The sequence below is a fragment of the Petaurus breviceps genome, unplaced genomic scaffold, assembly GCF_028583685.1.
Source record: "Petaurus breviceps papuanus isolate PSGF00001 unplaced genomic scaffold, PetGlider_PUasm1.0 90919, whole genome shotgun sequence".
NCBI lineage: Eukaryota > Metazoa > Chordata > Mammalia > Diprotodontia > Petauridae > Petaurus > Petaurus breviceps.
This window is the reverse complement of record NW_027187378.1, coordinates 25,204,837-25,221,759: the sequence shown is the minus strand read 5'-3', so window position 1 is coordinate 25,221,759 and position 16,923 is coordinate 25,204,837. Positions and strand designations below refer to the sequence as shown.

Sequence of the window (16,923 nt, the reverse complement as noted above, 5' to 3'; positions counted from 1 at the left end):
AGTCACGTGAGGTAGACATGTTGTCAGCTAGAGAAGACCACTGGGGTGGAGATGGAGAAGTAGTCTGAGGAGTCATGAAGAGAGCCAAGTTTGAAGAGGTGGTCCCAGAATAAACAGGAAGAGATCAGTCAGGATCATCATCGGGAAGTTACAAAGAGCTTTAAATGGCCCCAAGATTCTCCTGGAAACAAATGCCCGTCCATTTAATATCAATACTCTCTTAGTACTATTATAAGGCTTCAAGACATGGAGAGCTTCTGAAGAACTGAATATTATTACCATCACACAGAATGTGATGGAGAGGGCCATAGTGAGTGTAAGCAGGCTGCAACATACAGCCAGCCTATAAGGCACCTCAAAGAAGGACAGGATGTTATCAGTGACATGTACGAGAGAGGAAAAAAAGATCTGGTTACGCTGATGACAGATAGATAGTCCAAGTGCCCCCACTGAGAACCTCATGATGTAAAGATAAAGTGAAGAAGGTTTCTGACATGTTGGATAGATGCCCTCTGGTAAATTGAGGGTTGACATGCTCAGAAGTCTCACGGAGCAAACAGACCCAGTCAGATTGCAACCTGCATCTTTAGAGGGAACATACAAAACAATGAGATCACAGATTCATTTGAGTATTTGGGTGAGGTGGCCTGATGTTGGGGGATAGAATGTTGAACCCGAAGGTCAACAAGACCTGGATATGTACCCCACCTTAAACTTGTACTTGCTGTGTGACTTTAGGCAAATCATTTAACCCCTCTCAGACTTAGTTTCCTCATCTGTAAAATGGAGTTGACAATACCTGTCAGTGCTTACCATAATCAGTTTTGAGGAACAAATAAAATAATGTATGTAAATTGATTTGCAAACCTTAAAAAGCCATATAAATGTCAGTTATTGTAATCATTATGGTATAGAAAGAAGAAAAGTTTGAACATCAAGGGATGTGAGTCCAACACCAACTATTCAGTCTTGGACAAGTCCATTGTCTTCTCTGGGCTGCAATATATTTCTCTGTCAAATGAAGGGGTTGCACTAGAATAACTTTAAGGTCCTTTCCCAGCTCTAGCATTTTATAGCATTTTGTATGTGAATAAGAGCTCTAAGAGAGGGCCTTTAATTATCTCCCTGTCCCAGGAAATATGTGAACCAGCAAGTTTGCAGAGAAAGACTAACTAATCTAAATTAATCTCTTGTACCAATCTGAAAGATGCTTCTGTCCATTCCTGGAAGGGTAGGACACAAGAGCTGAGCCAAATGGGGATGAGAAAACCAGGATATAGAAGCTGGGCAGTGTCCCAGGTCAGTCCCTCCTGAGCCAAATCCGTAGTGTTGCTTCATTCATTTGCTTGAAATGTTGTGAATTCCTAGAAAAAGACACCCACACCCATATGGAAGCACAAAACTGACATCTAAAAACCAAAGAGAAATGCTGGGAAGTTTAGACTCCATTTGGGGATTGTCAGCACTCCTTTCCATTAGCAAAAACAATGGCAACCAGAATATCCATGTATCCCGCTCTTATTCAAAGGCAAAAACAAGCTTAACACTCTGGCTAAAAAGGATTGTGGCCAGAGCAAGGCCAGGTGATATTATCTATACCCAAAACTATCTGTAGATGGTACAGGGCACCAGGGAAAAACACAGGATATACTACCTCCCGAATATTTTCATGAAACTAATGAAATTAAATGAAAGCAATGAAATTAAGAGCAATAGCAACAACAATAATAATGATAGTTAATATTTATCTAGTGCTTACTATGTTCCAGGCACTGTGCTAAGTGCTGTTTAATCACATTAAAATTTAATTAGATTAAAATGACTTTAATACTGGTTTTATAAGAAAGAGAATCTATCTATATATGTGTGTGCATAAATATAACACGCATATATAGCATATCTACTAATTTGCATGTACTTACAGTTATTTACTTTCATTTGTGCTGTAGATATTTATGCACAAACTTCTTTTCTTTCCCATTTGCATGTAAGCCTTTTGTGAGTGGGGATTTTTTTTTTCCTTATACTTATATCCCTAGAAAGGTTGTTTATCCCTTCCCTTGTAAGAAGGAAAGTTAAGAAAAACTAGGTGTCACAGTATCCATGTCTAACAGCATGTGAAACATTCCACACCCTTACCCCCTCAACTTTCTACCAAAGTAGGTAAGTGTTTTTCACCATCTGCCTTTAAGAACCCAAATTGGTCAGTCTTGCCAAGTATATGCCAAGTGAGTTTAGCCAAGAATTCCTCTGTTCTATTGTGAAATAATACAAATCATTTCCATTCTCATATACCAACCAATAATCTGTCAGAAAGTGGTTTTTCTTGCTAAACTAGGAGGAAGGGAAAGACAGACTTGGGATGAATGACAGTTCAAGTTGGTGGATAAGTTTTAATATGATTGAGTGCATTTTCTCTGTGAAAGACAAAATGTATGTGATCTAGGGCAAGAGGTAGAGAGCAAGGTCTTGGTGTTGGTGAACGTCAACTTCCTGCCAGTCTCCTTGAATGGAGGAGAACCGGAAACCACAATGACTTCCTCTAGACTGGGGGGTTCAGTGTGTCTCTGCATTGGGTGGGGAGCAGAGAAAGGAATAAGGCAGGGATTGTAGGGAAAGAGAACCGAATGGTCTCAGAATTGAGACCATTATTGTGGTATGGGTGTGGGAGAGGGAAAGGGAAGGGAAGGAAATAGGCACTATCCCATGCCTACTATGTGGCAGGCACTGTGCTAAGAGCTTTTCTATGAGTATGATCTCATTTGATTCTCACAACAACCCTGTGAAGTAGGTGCTATTATTATTCCCACTTTATAGCTGAGGGAACTGAGGCAGACAGTGGTTAAGTGGCTTGTCAGGGTCACACAGCTAGTGACTGAGGCCATATTTTAACTCTGATTTTGCTGACTCCACTGCACCATTAGCTGTTGAATAGGAGCCCAATGTTGGGTTGGAGTCTACACAGACCCTCTTTCTCTCTGATCCTTCTCTGTCTCCCTTCCTTTCCTTTCCTTTTCCTCACCCTAATATTTCTCTTCTGAGAGTGGGGGAGAGTGACAGAAGGAAGAAGAAAGGGGTCAGGCTAGTTGCAGGAATTCTGTACTAATGGAACTCTGAAATAATTATGGACCACATATAAACGGATTCAACTGCCATCACCCCAGTGCTGTTATTTGCATGAGAGAGGAGGCAGATGGAATTTTAAGCACAAAAGCACTCTGATAAGACTGATGTGAGAGATATTCTGAGTCAGAGATCCTTACTGGTAGGCTACAGCAAGACTGTTCCATAAATAAGCTTATTAGCTAAAACCCCAAAAGCTCTACCTCTTGGAGTTAGGATCATTCCCTCTGCTGGTGCTAGTATACCTTTCAGTTCCTCAGTCTTCAAACCACTTTTCAGAAGGTAGGGGGTGGTCTAGGAGTGGATTCATGCATAACTAAGGAGATATCTTTGCTTATAATTCCAAGTGACCATCTCCAGTCCTCTCAATGCTCAACTCAAGCTGGGCTCTATGGTGAAATGGTTCAACAATGAGACCTAGACAGAGAAGTAACTAAAGCAAGTTAATAAGGTATTGCCATAGGGTGCCAGCATTCAGGGAGCATACTTCTGACTTGTTCCAGGATTCCCAGTCCTCAGCCAGTCCATGCCACAGGTGGTAGAACAGCTCCTACTTTCTTGCCCAGCCCTGGACTACCACACTAAGAGTGGAATCACAGTGTTGCTCCTCTCCTAAACCATTTACCCTCCTTCACCATATTCCCCCACCTACTGAATTCACTACCCACATCTTTACTGTAGCCACAGAGACTGGAAGGTCAAAGGTTAAAGGCCTTCTAGAGGATGGGCAACTTCTTTTCTCTGTGTAACCTAAGTGAGTTCAACTGACCTCTGCACCACCCTCCCCTCAAGACTAAATTTGCCCCAGTTGCAAGAATTCCTAGTTGTAATCCTAGACCCAAGCAGTATTGTGCTTCCCCCAAGGTCACAACCTTAATGCTCAGAGATTTCCCATATAACTGGGAGTGGATGGGGGTTGGGGTGGGCGGGCAGGGAAAGCAGCAGGGGATTTAAAGAAAAAACATTCTAAGGATACAGAATATCATGATCAAAGTTACTGAAGCAGAAGAGCATGGCATAATTATGAATGATAGTGAGTACAGACCAATGGACATTTTCTAAGAATGTCAGTGGACAGTGCTTTGTACGTAGAAAGAGCTTAATAATTGCTTTATTCATTTGATCACTCAAATGTAAAGCATTTCGAAGAAAGTAATATGGAAGTAAGAGTTGGAAATGTAAGAGTGGTACCAGATCACAATGACCTTTGAATGCCAAGCTAAGGAATCATTACCTCCATTCTAGAGGTAATAATAGAAAGCAATTCAAAGATTTTAAGCAGAGATGTGGAATTTTCAGATCTGGCCATGTTGCTTCAAAACATCTGTGTACCACCTGCATGCAGCCTTTCCTGTGGGATACCCTTAACTTCTAGTGCCCCATTTCCCAATCTACCTTGTATCTAACTCATCTGTACATATTCATATTTCTTAACTTTTCATTTGGTGTGTGTGTGTGTGTGTGTGTGTGTGTGTGTGTGTGTGCATGCACATACCTCTTGTCTCCCCCGTTAGAATGTAAACTCCATTGGGGTAGGAACTTTCCCCCCTCTTTGTACTTGTATTCGTAGAACTTAGTGCAATGCCTGGCAAGCAGTGGGCACTTAATATTTGTGGGTTGATGGATTGACCTCTGCTAGTGTGATAGCAATGAGAATTGAGAGAGCTCTTCAGAAGTTCCTTTTCTATTTTTAGCAGCTTTCTCCCATCTTTAAAAACAAAACAAAACAAAAAACTTCATTTGATCCCACCATTCTCTCAAGTTGTTTTGTATTATATCTCTGCTCCCTTTTGTAATTAGTCTCCTAGGAAAAGCTATCTATATTCATTACCTCTACTTTCTCACCTCCAAATCACTTCTCAGTCCCTTGCAATTGTCTTCTGGGTCATGTGTTCAACAAGATGGAGGAAAGAATTCTTGTGATCTCTTATATCTTTCCAAAATAAGAATTATGTTAAAGAGATAAAACAATTTCAGCTATTTCCATGATCTAAGACATGAAGAACCCTAATGAAGTAACAGCAAAGAAGGTTGATCTCTCTTATAAGTTCAATTTTCATTTATTTTCAGCCCTGAATTCTCTTTCTCCTACCTCCCCTTCTCTCTCATAGAGAAAGCAAGAAAAATGGAATTCCCTATTATAAACATATGGTCAAGCAAAATTAATTTCTGCTTTAGCCATATATATGTACATACATATATGTGTATCCAACTAAAACCTCTTCATCTAGAGATGGGTAGCATATTTCATCTGGTATGTTCTGGAATTGAGTTGATTCTTGTGTTAAAGAGTTCCTAAGTCTTTCAAAGTTGTTCATTTTTACAACATTATTATTGTACATATAGTTCTTTTGGTTCTGTTCACTTCACTTTGCATCAGTTTATAGAAGCCTTCTCTGAAACCATGCCAGAGAAAGCTAGTCCCTTCAACTATTTGTACTCTGACTTCTGATGTCATCACTCAGCTGAAATTACTCATGTCTAGGTTACCAATGATCTCTTAACTGCCAAACCAGATGACTTTTTCTCAGTCCTACTAATTTTTGGAGAGAAAGGACTGGGCAACTCAGAGGCAGCAACAATGTGATGACTCAGGAAGACAGCATATAATACGTACTTAATAAATACTTATCAAATGAATGAAATAGTTAGAGTTTAGGCACCTGAAGGTAGGGGATGCTGAAAAAAGAATGCGGAACCACTTTCTTAAGGCTCTGCCCACACCATGAAGAAAAGTTCTTAGCACAGTGCCAGGTATAGAGTTGATATTTAATAAATACTTATTGATTCATTGGTTAAAGAAAGATGCCAAGTCTCAAAGTCAAGGTCTTCCAGTAAGTCTGCAGGGTTGCCAGGAAACCATTCATTCATTCAGTGAACAAACCTACTATGGGAAAGACACTGCACTGGGTTTTGCAGAATACACACACACACACACACACACACACACAGTGTCCCAAAAGTCTCAGTGCAATCTTGAGCTTATTAAAGCTTCAAACTGCACTAATTTTTTTTTTGCACAATGATAGAGATAGAGTTAGAAGTGTGTCTATATATACATAGAATGTAAGAATTGTAAGTCCTGAATTTCTTAGAGTTGGCTATCCAGTCCAGCCCTTCCCTCAAGCATGAAGTCCATTTGCATCTTCTACTTGAAGATCTTTAGTGACCAGTCTCATGAGACAGCTATTGAATAAAACATGACCCTGGTTCCTGGAGGAGCTTATAAACCTGGCTCCCTCTATTCCTTTTGCAAGGTGGTCATGGGGAAGTTGGGGAAGGTAGGAGCTGACTCAAAAAGGATAATTTGCATATGTATCTTCCAGGTTCAGAACAAGGAGACTGGGGTCTTGGCTGCAGCCAAAGTGATTGAGACTCAGAGTGAGGAGGAGTTGGAGGATTACATAATGGAGATCGACATCTTGGCTGGCTGTGACCATCCACACATTGTTCAACTACTGGATGCCCTCTACTGGGAAGGCAAACTGTGGGTAAGTCAGTGGGACTAAGAAAGACTAAGCCATGCACAGTTGTGTATCCTCAGAGCATCTCTATTGTTTTAACTTGGCTTGTTCAGGGACTATATGTAGTAAGGTAAATGAGGGCATCCATATGATAGACTGGAGATCTGGCTTATAGTCTTGGTTCTGTCTCCACCCTTGCTGTAAGACACAGGACATGACATGATATCCACCCTCTCTTTGCCTCTGTGAAATGGAAAAAGAAGAATTCTTTGGAGAAAAAGACAAATGAGATGGAAAAGGCTGCAATGGTGGTTACTGTCCACTGCCCTAGGGCTCTGATGCTGTTAAGCTAAAATACTCAAAGCCTGGAGCCACAGGAAAGCAATGGGATCAAGTAAGGGTCATTTTGATATTTGCTGGCTTGTATTAAGCTTGCACTCCACTATTTACATTATAATAAAATAATTTCTTGAATTCCACCCAATTGGCAAAGCCTGGAGTTGTTAAAAATGGCAAATTTTCTTTAACATTCTCATAGTTCACTAATGAGAGAAATGTGGTATGGCTGTTTTCTTTAGCCAAAAGTATTGCTGAATCACAGAAATCATGGAGCAGAGGAAAACGAACCCAAGACAAAATCCCTGACCTCAAGTTACTAAATTCCAGGGGCATTCAACTAAGAGTTTCCTAGATAAAAAGAGGGATGGGTCATCTTTTGGTTGTGGTCTTAGATTCATAACATCACCTCCTTCTGAATTATCATGCTTTGTCAACTGTGTGAAGTCCAAGAAACAACTTTAATATAATGTAAGCAGGCTTGGAATACAAACTTAATACAGGGGCAGAGGCCTGGAAGATGACGGGGGCTGGTGCAGAGGCCCTGACGAGACCTGATCAACGTGGCAGCAAGATGACCCACCAACCATAAGGGCCATTGCCAGGCCTATCAGTGCAGGGCTGGGACTGCATGGAGCTGGGTAAGAGTGAAATACAGGGCCCCTGGCAGTGGCAGCAGCTACTCCTGGGACTACCAACCCACAGCCTAGAAATCTAAAAAGCCCCTATCTGGACTTCCAGGGACCAGGATGGCAGAGTGAACCCTGGCTGCTCCAATTCACCCCTCCGACCCTGAAAACACAGTAATTATTGCCCCAAAGCAGAACTTTAAACAGTAAAAGCTTGGGAACCCTAAAGGAAGGGGGTGGCTAGGACTCTGCCTCAAAATGGGTAAAAAGCAGACTGCAAAGACAAAGATTCTGGAGTCCTACTATTGTGAGTGGGAGGAACCAAATTCAGAGGGAAATGGTGTTGACTCCACACCCACAGCTGAAGCCTCAATAGGGAACTGGTCTCAAGCAGAGAAAGCATTCACCAAATTAGAGAGATAGAAGATAAAATGAATAATTCTTTTAAAATCAAAATTGCAATATTAGAAAAACATTACAATGAAGAAAACAGCTCCTTAAAAAGAAAAATGTGTGATATGGAAAAGGAGCTTCAAAAACTAACCAAGGAAAATAATTAGCTAAAAACTAGAATCAACCAAATTGAAGCAAATAACTCTAAGAGGAACCAAGAATCAGTCAAACAAAATATCAAGAATGAAAAATTAGAAAAAGAGGTAAAATATCTCAATGGAAAAATAACTGACCTGGAAAACAGATCCAGGAGAGAGAATCTGAGAATCATAGGCCTACCAGAAAATCATGATGAAAAAATGAGCCTTGATAACATCTTCCAAGAGCTCATCAAGGAAAACTGCCCTGAGATACTAGAACCAGAGGGTAAAATAGAAATCGAGAAAATACACCAGTCACCTCCTGAAAGAGATCCCAAATTGAAAAGTCCTCAAAACATTGTGGCCAAACTCCAGAACTACCAGGTAGAGGAGAAAATACTTCAAGCGGCCAGAAAGAAACAATTCATATATCTCGGAACCAAGTTAGGATCACACAGGATTTGGCAGCCTCTACACTGAAAGATTGGAGGAACTGGAATATGATTTTTCACAAGGCCAAAGAACTCGGGTTACCACCAAGGATCACCTATACATCGATACTGAACATAGTCTTCCAGGCAAGAAGATGGTCATTCAATGATATGACAGATTTCCATACCTTCCTGATGAAAAAGCCAGAGCTCAATAGAAAATTCAACCTCCAATTATGAGAAGCAAGAGAGACATAGAAGGAAACGAGGAGCAGATGGACTTCATATTTACCTGGAGAGGCTTATACGAACTGATGCTGAGTGAGAAGAGCAGAACCAGGAGAAATTTATATACAATTACAGACACAAGTATATGTGACAACCAGCTTTGATAGACTGGACTCTTCTCAGCAACTAAGGGTTATAAGTCAACTCCAAAAGACTCATGATGGAGAGAGATGTCTACATTCAGAGAAAGAAGTAGAAAGAACAGAGTTAGAATGCAGATTGAAGCAAACTACCTGCTCTTTTTATCTTGTTTGGTTTGGTTTCCTCTTTCCCATTGTTCATTCCATCTGATAGAATCCTTCTTTATAACCTGACTAATGTCTACTGTGAAAGTATGGAGGGGAGGAGGAGGGGAGGGAGGGAGAGAAAATTTGAAACTCAAGGAATTTTGGAACTGAACCTTGTAAACTAAAAGAATGGAGGGGAAGAACAGGAAGGCAAAATGGAATGAGCCAACCTTTTTCTCAATGAATTTGGCTTAGGGAGGGAATGACATACACACTAAATAGGGTATCTCACCCTACAGGAGAGTAGGGGGGAAGGGTAGGAGAAGGGGGAATGATGGAAGGGAGGGCAAGTTTGGGGGGAGGGAAGTTGGAAGCACCCACTTTTGAAAAGGGACAGGATCAAAGTAGAGAATAGAATAAATGGGGGTGGGATAGGATGGAGGGAAATATAGTCAGTCTTTTACAATAGATCCACTATGGAAATGTTTTGCATAGCTACACATGTACAACCTATACTGAATTGCTTATCTTCCCAGTAAGGGTGGGTGATGAGGAAGGTAGGGAAAGAATCTGGAATTCAAAGGTTTAAAATAAAATGTTTAAATATATATTTATTATTATTATTATTTTACATGTAACTGGGAAATAAGATGTACAGGCACTGGGGCATAGAGATCCACCGTGCTCTACTGGAGAGTCGAAGGGGAGACGGGGGAAGATATGAGAGAGCAGATTGGGGGAGGGGAAATTCAGTGGGATTGCTGTTTTGGGGTGGTGGGCAGGAGAAAAATAGGGAGAAAATTTGTAACTCAAAATCTTGTGGACATGAATGACGTAAACTAAAAAATAAATAAATAAACAAACTTAATACAGGTCAACAAATTTCAAATACCAACATAGTTATAGGGCCCAGATTTGTCTTCTTCAGTAACACACTGGGGCAGGAGTCCCAGCAGGACAGAGTTGCTCTAAAAGGGTTGTTACAATAGAAAATCTGAGACAAAGTTCTCAGAATGACTCATTTACTAGAAAGACTAGCAATTACCAATAAATGGGATCAATGGCCTCTCTTGATGACCAAAGACCCTGAATGAGGGCCAACAGGGTCTTTTAACAAAATGACAAAGCAAAATTTTGAGTAACATAGGTGTGTCTTCTTTCTCATTGGCTATCAGTGAATTGAGAATTGAGATTACATCCTTTGGACTGCCCCTTCTGAAACTCCCTTAACCACAGCCAAAACATGTGATTCCAGTCATAAGACTAAGCTTCTCAAGCCATGGGAGTAGTCTTCAGGCAATGGGAGTATAATAGTTTAAGGGCAACTAGGTGGTGTAGTAGATAGAATGCTGGGCCTGGAGTTAGGAATACTCATCCTCCTGAGTTCAAATCTGACCTCAGACACTAGCTGTGTGACCTTGAGCAAGTCACTTAACCCTGTTTACCTCAGTTTTCTCATCTGTAAAATGAGCTGGAAAAGGAAATGATAAACCACTCTAGTTAGTATCTTTGCCAAGAAAACCCCAAACAGGGTCACAAAGAATCAGACATGACAGAACACAATTGTTTAAATTTAAATCCATGAGATTTTACCTTTTAGGTTAATCAAGTTTCTCTGGAAAGTGGTTAATGGATGGGGTTACAAAGGTGGAAGTAATCACAAGATGAAAGCTTGACCTTTAGGCAAGTTCCTTTGGGATATGGATGTTGGGTGTAGTTTTCAAGGGGAAAGGAACCTTAAAATATTAAATCTAGCTTAAGTCTTAGCAAAATAGAATTAAAGTCAATTTTCAATTTTACAGGATTGAGAGGAGGAGAGACATAGACAGGGTCTCTGGGCCCTTTATCAGCAAGCCTTGGGTTAGGGGTGGGTATAAATGCCAGAAAACAGCTGATAATTAAAGCAGCATAAAAGCTGCAAGTCATAGAGTCATGACAATGGGCAGGAAATCTCTCTGGTTACCTGTAGTCACAAGTAGCCAAGAAACTGGAAAGACACCACCAAGGCTGACAAGGTGAATTGGAGTAACATGGCTGAAAAATCCAGTTGGGTAGGTCAAAATTCAGCACCAGCAATCAGATCCTATGAGATCCTAAGGGATTGTTTGTTTTTACCAAAGGCTGTTGTCCTCGAAGGAAGTGATCACAGCAGGTTGGAGAGTAAGCTACTCTGCCTGAAAGTGCATTTTGATCAATCCTGGGACTGGAGCTAGTTTTAAAGGGAGGCTTTTACACTTAAGACCTTTCTCAGCCCTGAATTTCCTGTGCCCTGTCCCACCTCTTCATCTGGTGCTAGTCCATTCCAGAGCTCCCTCCCTTTGCTTCCTAGATAGAAGCTTCAAGGTCCTTCCTAGCTGGTTCCTTTCTAGCTAAAACAGATCTTCCAAGCTGGGTGCTTCCTCTTATGGACTCACACTTTGCTGCCTAACAGTTCTACCGTCTCACTTGGCTTCCATCCTACATTTCTGGCTCACACTTCTGTCTCCACCCGGCTTGGATTAGTCTTTCTCCTTGCTGTGTCCTGACTCTCATCATACACAATCAAGAACAATTTCTTTTGCCAGTTACTTAATTTCTTTGGGCAGCATGAATTCACATTTGCAAAGCACCAGAGTTCACAAAGTGTTTACTTAAGTTATAGGGGATAGGAGGATAATGATTTATATTTATATGAGTTGGTAGTATAAGTAATCTTGTCTCCACTTTACAGATAAGGAAATTGAGAATTAGAGAGATTAAATGACCCCCATATACACAGTCATACAACTAGACCCAAACTAGACCCCAGGACCCAAACTTCTAACCCTTAAGTCTTACTATCTGTATGACCCTAAGCAAGTCACTTAACTTCTATTTGCTTCAGTTTTTTTTAAACTGTAAAACGGGGGTGATAAGAGCATCTACTTAACAGGGTTGTTGTAGGGATCAAATGAGATAACATTTGTAAAAAAAGAACTTAAAAAGGCACTTAACACAATCATATAACAGGCACTATATAAATGCTTATTACCTTCTTCTTCTCTCAAGTGACATATCCATAACCACAGCTAAAAGGGCCGGGACCCAAACTTGGGACCCTCAAGTCCAATGCTCTTCCCACCTTCCAAACTTGATCTTCTTAAAGACGGAGTCTGTCTTTTCTAAACCTTCTATCTCCCCCAACACCCAACAGTTCTTGGCACAAGGTAGATGCTTAAGCCTTTGGTGGGTCATTCACTAGTGGGGAGAAGCACCATGGAATAACCTAGAGTGCTGGACATGGTCAGAAAGACCCCAGAGCCTCTCATACTTCTGGGCAGTCACTTAATCTCTTTGAGACTCAGGCAACAACATGGGATTGTGTGGTAGCTGTACTGCAGTCTGCAACATTTGGGTGGGAAAGTTTATCCACATGTGTGGGTATGTCTATGAGTTCCATATATATGAGGATGTATGTGGTGGCATTTGGAGACATATTTGAAGAGTGTATATTTGTGGAGAGGTCATAGGGTCATTCATTTAGAGCTGGGAGGGAACTTAGGGACCTGAGTCTGATCCCTTCATTGTACAGAAGTAGATAGGATTCAAACGCAGGTGTATATGTATATGTATATAGGTGTGTATGTGTATAATGTGCACATATATATGTATGTGTGTATACACATGTGTTTTATATACACACACACACAAGTCAGATATATGCTGGGGTGGAGGATGTAGCCCCAGACAGATTGCATAAGACATTTGATTCTTCATTCCTTATCTCTTTGGTCTTCAGATCATCATTGAGTTTTGCCCGGGAGGTGCTGTGGATGCCATCATTCTGGGTAAGTGTATTCTGTAGGCTACCACTAAGTCACAGCCTAGTTGTCCACAACTCTGAGGATGCAGCCCTTCAAAGGTGACTTTCCCCCAAAATATCACATCTTACCAAGGTACTTCATCCCCATTATACAGAAAGGAAAGCCAAGACCAGATCTGTGAAATAGGGTTTCTGGATCCACCACACTCCCCATTGTCTTGGAATCAAGAAAACCTAAGTTTGAGTCCTGTCTTGGATGCCTATTAGGCTATGTCATTCTAGGCAAGTGATTTTACCTGTTAGCCTCAGTTTCCTCATCTGTGAACAGGGGATAATAGTAGTACCAACTTCCAGGACCTGTGTGAGGATTAAATGAGACAACACATGTAAAGGGCTTTGCAAACCTTAAAGCATTCTACAGAATGAGCCAAAATGTTCTCAGGACACTCTGTATAAATGCTGGCATGATAAGAATGGCAATGATGATGATGGAGCTTGGAGAGCTGAATCCAGGATATCACTCTCTCTCCCTCTCATCCTTGCAGAATTGGAAAAAGGGTTGACTGAAGTTCAGATCCAAGTGGTCTGCAAGCAGATGTTGCAGGCCCTGGAATACCTTCATGGGTCTAAGATCATCCATCGGGACCTCAAGGCTGGGAACGTCCTGCTGTCCTCTGAAGGTTATGTCAAACTTGGTGAGTAAAGCCCCGGGCCATCCCCCAAATCCTCCCCCCAGATTCCCTGCTCTCTCACAACCCTTGCTGAAAATACCCATTTCTGGACCATTTTCCCACTCACCACCTGGCCAAGAGAACTATCTTTTCCCCGCTACAGAAGTGTGCCCATGTACCCTTACATTCACTCCCAATGCACCACACATTGCAAATCCACATATACAAATCTTCACATCCTTCAGATATTTCCCTAAAAAAACCTTTAAAATCCCCCCATATGCTTACATAGCTTTCTGAATTACCTCATAATAATAATAACTAATGATATATTAATATTATAATTATAATTAATAATAATAACACACCTGCCACCATTCCCCACCCAACAAATAACCAGTAACAAGTAAATAGATGGTCGATTTTAAGTTGCTGAAAGTACTTAATTTGCAATTACATAATTTGAACCTCTAAACTATAGGGATTATCATGCCCATTTTACAGATGAGGAAGCAGGTCCAAAGAAGTTGTGATTTGCCCGTGGTCTTATATCTATTAAGTGTCAGAAGTGAGATTTGAACCCAGGCCTTCCTGATTTCTGATCCAATACATTTTCTACTATGGTAGTTGGTACCATATGGTAATTAACCAACAAGTCTAATTCCAGTCTGAATCTCCTTCTATACCTTAAGTAATCATGCCTTGCCCATCTTAGGTGGTTAGCAAATAGCTGTGGGATGAATGAATTCATGTAAAGCCCCACATATACACCTACACACCACCACCACCACGCATGTGAACCCTATGGATAGACAACTGTAATGGAAATGTAAATTTTTAAGATCTTCCCTGCCCCTAGGCTAAAGTGCACCTGTAGCCTGGGTGGGAGGCTTGTTTTTCAGTAGATGCTTTTTGATTGGCCAGTGGGTCCAGAAGGTTGTTACATTCTCTGAGCCAGGAGAAGGCTATATAAACCCTGATTTGAGGCTTTGTTTTGGGGCTCACTTTGAGAAGTGTTCTGTGATTTGATCAGATGAGACTTTGGGAAGCCCCCAGCTTTGAAAAAACCCAGATGTTGATTTGATATGGATGTAATGGTTGGACAGTTTGGAAACCTGTCTATTTGATCTGTTTCTCTGTCTTGATAATTCTTTCTGTATACTCTGAAGTTCGGGGTGCTGACCTTTTTCCCCTGAACTAGGTGAACAATACATATTTGACTAATTAAAGTAAGCTTGTTAACCCATTTTGAGTTGCTTTCCTTTAACAAAGCAGATCCAAGAACCTGTGTTGGCAGCCACCCTGGGGACGCTTGGGGTGCTTGCTACTACAACAACAGGGAACGTCTTTTCTTAGAGACAAGAAAATATGGGTTCAAGTCCTATCTCTGACACATTTTGGCTTTGTGAGCCTGAGCAAGTCATTTAATCTCTTAGTGTTTGAGAGGCAACTCTCTAGGACTATAAGTGGCAAAAAAAGGTGCTAACCTGCATTAGGAAAGAGAGTTTCCTCATCTGGGAGTTCCCCGTGCCAAATAAACTAAGCTGTGTCCAGGCCTTATCCCTACCCTAGACACCCTGCACATAACCATAACAGGAAGCAAGATGGTGCCGTGGATAGGAGCTCTAAGATTGCAGTGAGGGAGATCTGGGTTCAAATTCTACCTCTAACATTTATTAACTGGGTGACACTGGGCAAATCACTTAACCTCATCTGCCTCAGGAAATTCACCAAGATTTATCTACTATCATACTACTATTCCTAGCTATATAGCCAACATTTATTTGTCACTTTAAGTTTTGCAAAGCGTTTTCTTAAAATATATTACCTCATTTGATACTCACAACCACCCTTTAAGGTAGTCACTATTATTATCCCCACTTTACAGGTGGGGAAAACTGAGACCAAGGGATCAAATGATTTGTCTAGTGTCAAATAGCTAGTTAGTGTCTAAGACAGGATTTGAGTACCAAGTCTGATGCTTTATCCATTTTACCACCTAGCTGCTCAGCTAAATCACAAATGGAATACAGTCTGTATTGACAGAGGGAGAATTCATAGCAGAAATTTCCCAAGCTGATAAAACTACAGATCCTTTATATATTTGTGTATAACCCCACCACACAAACACAAACACACGCACATGCACACACACACGCACAAGCACGCACACATACACCTGCCACCATTCCTCACCCAACAAGTAACCAGCCCCCCACCATGTGTACTACTCTTTGTTACACATATCACTCAAACATACCTTCCTTCTGATAAGGGACCAAAACAAAGTGATGTTTCATTGGTTGATGTGAAGGGATGAAAAGTCTTCCCTGACTCCACTGGGATTCTGATTTCCCCTCCCTTCTCCCTACTCTCTTCTCCTACCAACAAACCTACTCCCTGGTTCAGGCTCAATCACCTTCATTAGGAAAGTTCATTCCCATTGACTGACTCATACAAAAGCTGTCCATGTTACTTAACCACTGCACTCTAATGTCCACTCAATGCTCACAAGCCATGCCCCATCCCCCACCCCACCCCCCCAGACAGGGCTAGCCCACACACAGGCTTGTGACTGTCAACACAGGGCATGTGACATCATCCTGGTTTTTATGAACCATCAGGAGACTTTCTCATTCTGCCCCACAAGTGGCCTAGAGACTGATCACGAGGTGACTGCTCTAATTCTGTAGTTACCTCTGGAGGAGGAGATAACAGAGATGCTCAGCACTCTGGGGACCCTTACTCACTACCCCTCATGGGGGGAATGGAAAGAACCCTAGACTTGGAGCCATATGTCAGCTTTGCTATGAGACCTTAGGCAAATTCCTTCATCTCAGTGTGCCTTAGTCAGGCTGAAGTGCAGGGGACCTAAAGAGAAAGAGTAGAAGACATCAGGAAAAGGTGTTAATTGCCTAGTCAAGGATTTTGTCCTGTAGGCCATTGGGAGCCATTGAAGATTTCTGAAGAGACAGGAGTGGCATGATCAAAAGAGTGCTTTAAATAAATGCATTTGACAGTACCTGCAGGATGGAAGAGAAAGCAGAAGCAGGGAGATGTGTTAAGAAACGATTGCCATAAGGTCATATAGGAGATAAAAAGAATCTAAATTAAGGTAGGGGTAGAAGGATGGATAATACTTGGTCACTGACAATGTCGTAAGTCAAGGAGAGAAATGATCCCCAGTATTTCGGGCACACTGGATCCACTACAAATTTATATTACATAATCTCAACTGGGCTCTCACTACAGCAAGGCAATCCTTGTACATCTCCCTTATCATTTTGCTATCCCTCTTAGAAAAGAGGTTATTCCAAACCTTTTCATCCTTCCTCAGACTTCCCATGGCACCACATCTTCTCAGTCTCAGCCCAGGACCTTGATTCATACTTCACACACACACACACACACACACACACACACACACACACACACACACA

General features: G+C 41.4%; 1 protein-coding gene across 1 annotated transcript in view; it reads left to right on the top strand.

Annotated features, from left to right (window-relative positions):
- The window catches only part of LOC138151998 (STE20-like serine/threonine-protein kinase), a 65,584-nt gene that overhangs the window by 16,584 nt on the left and 32,077 nt on the right, over positions 1-16,923 (top strand). The window contains 3 exon segments of the mRNA XM_069075621.1: positions 6,450-6,614; positions 12,789-12,837; positions 13,358-13,507. Of these exon segments, the coding sequence (XP_068931722.1) occupies positions 6,450-6,614; positions 12,789-12,837; positions 13,358-13,507 (364 nt within the window).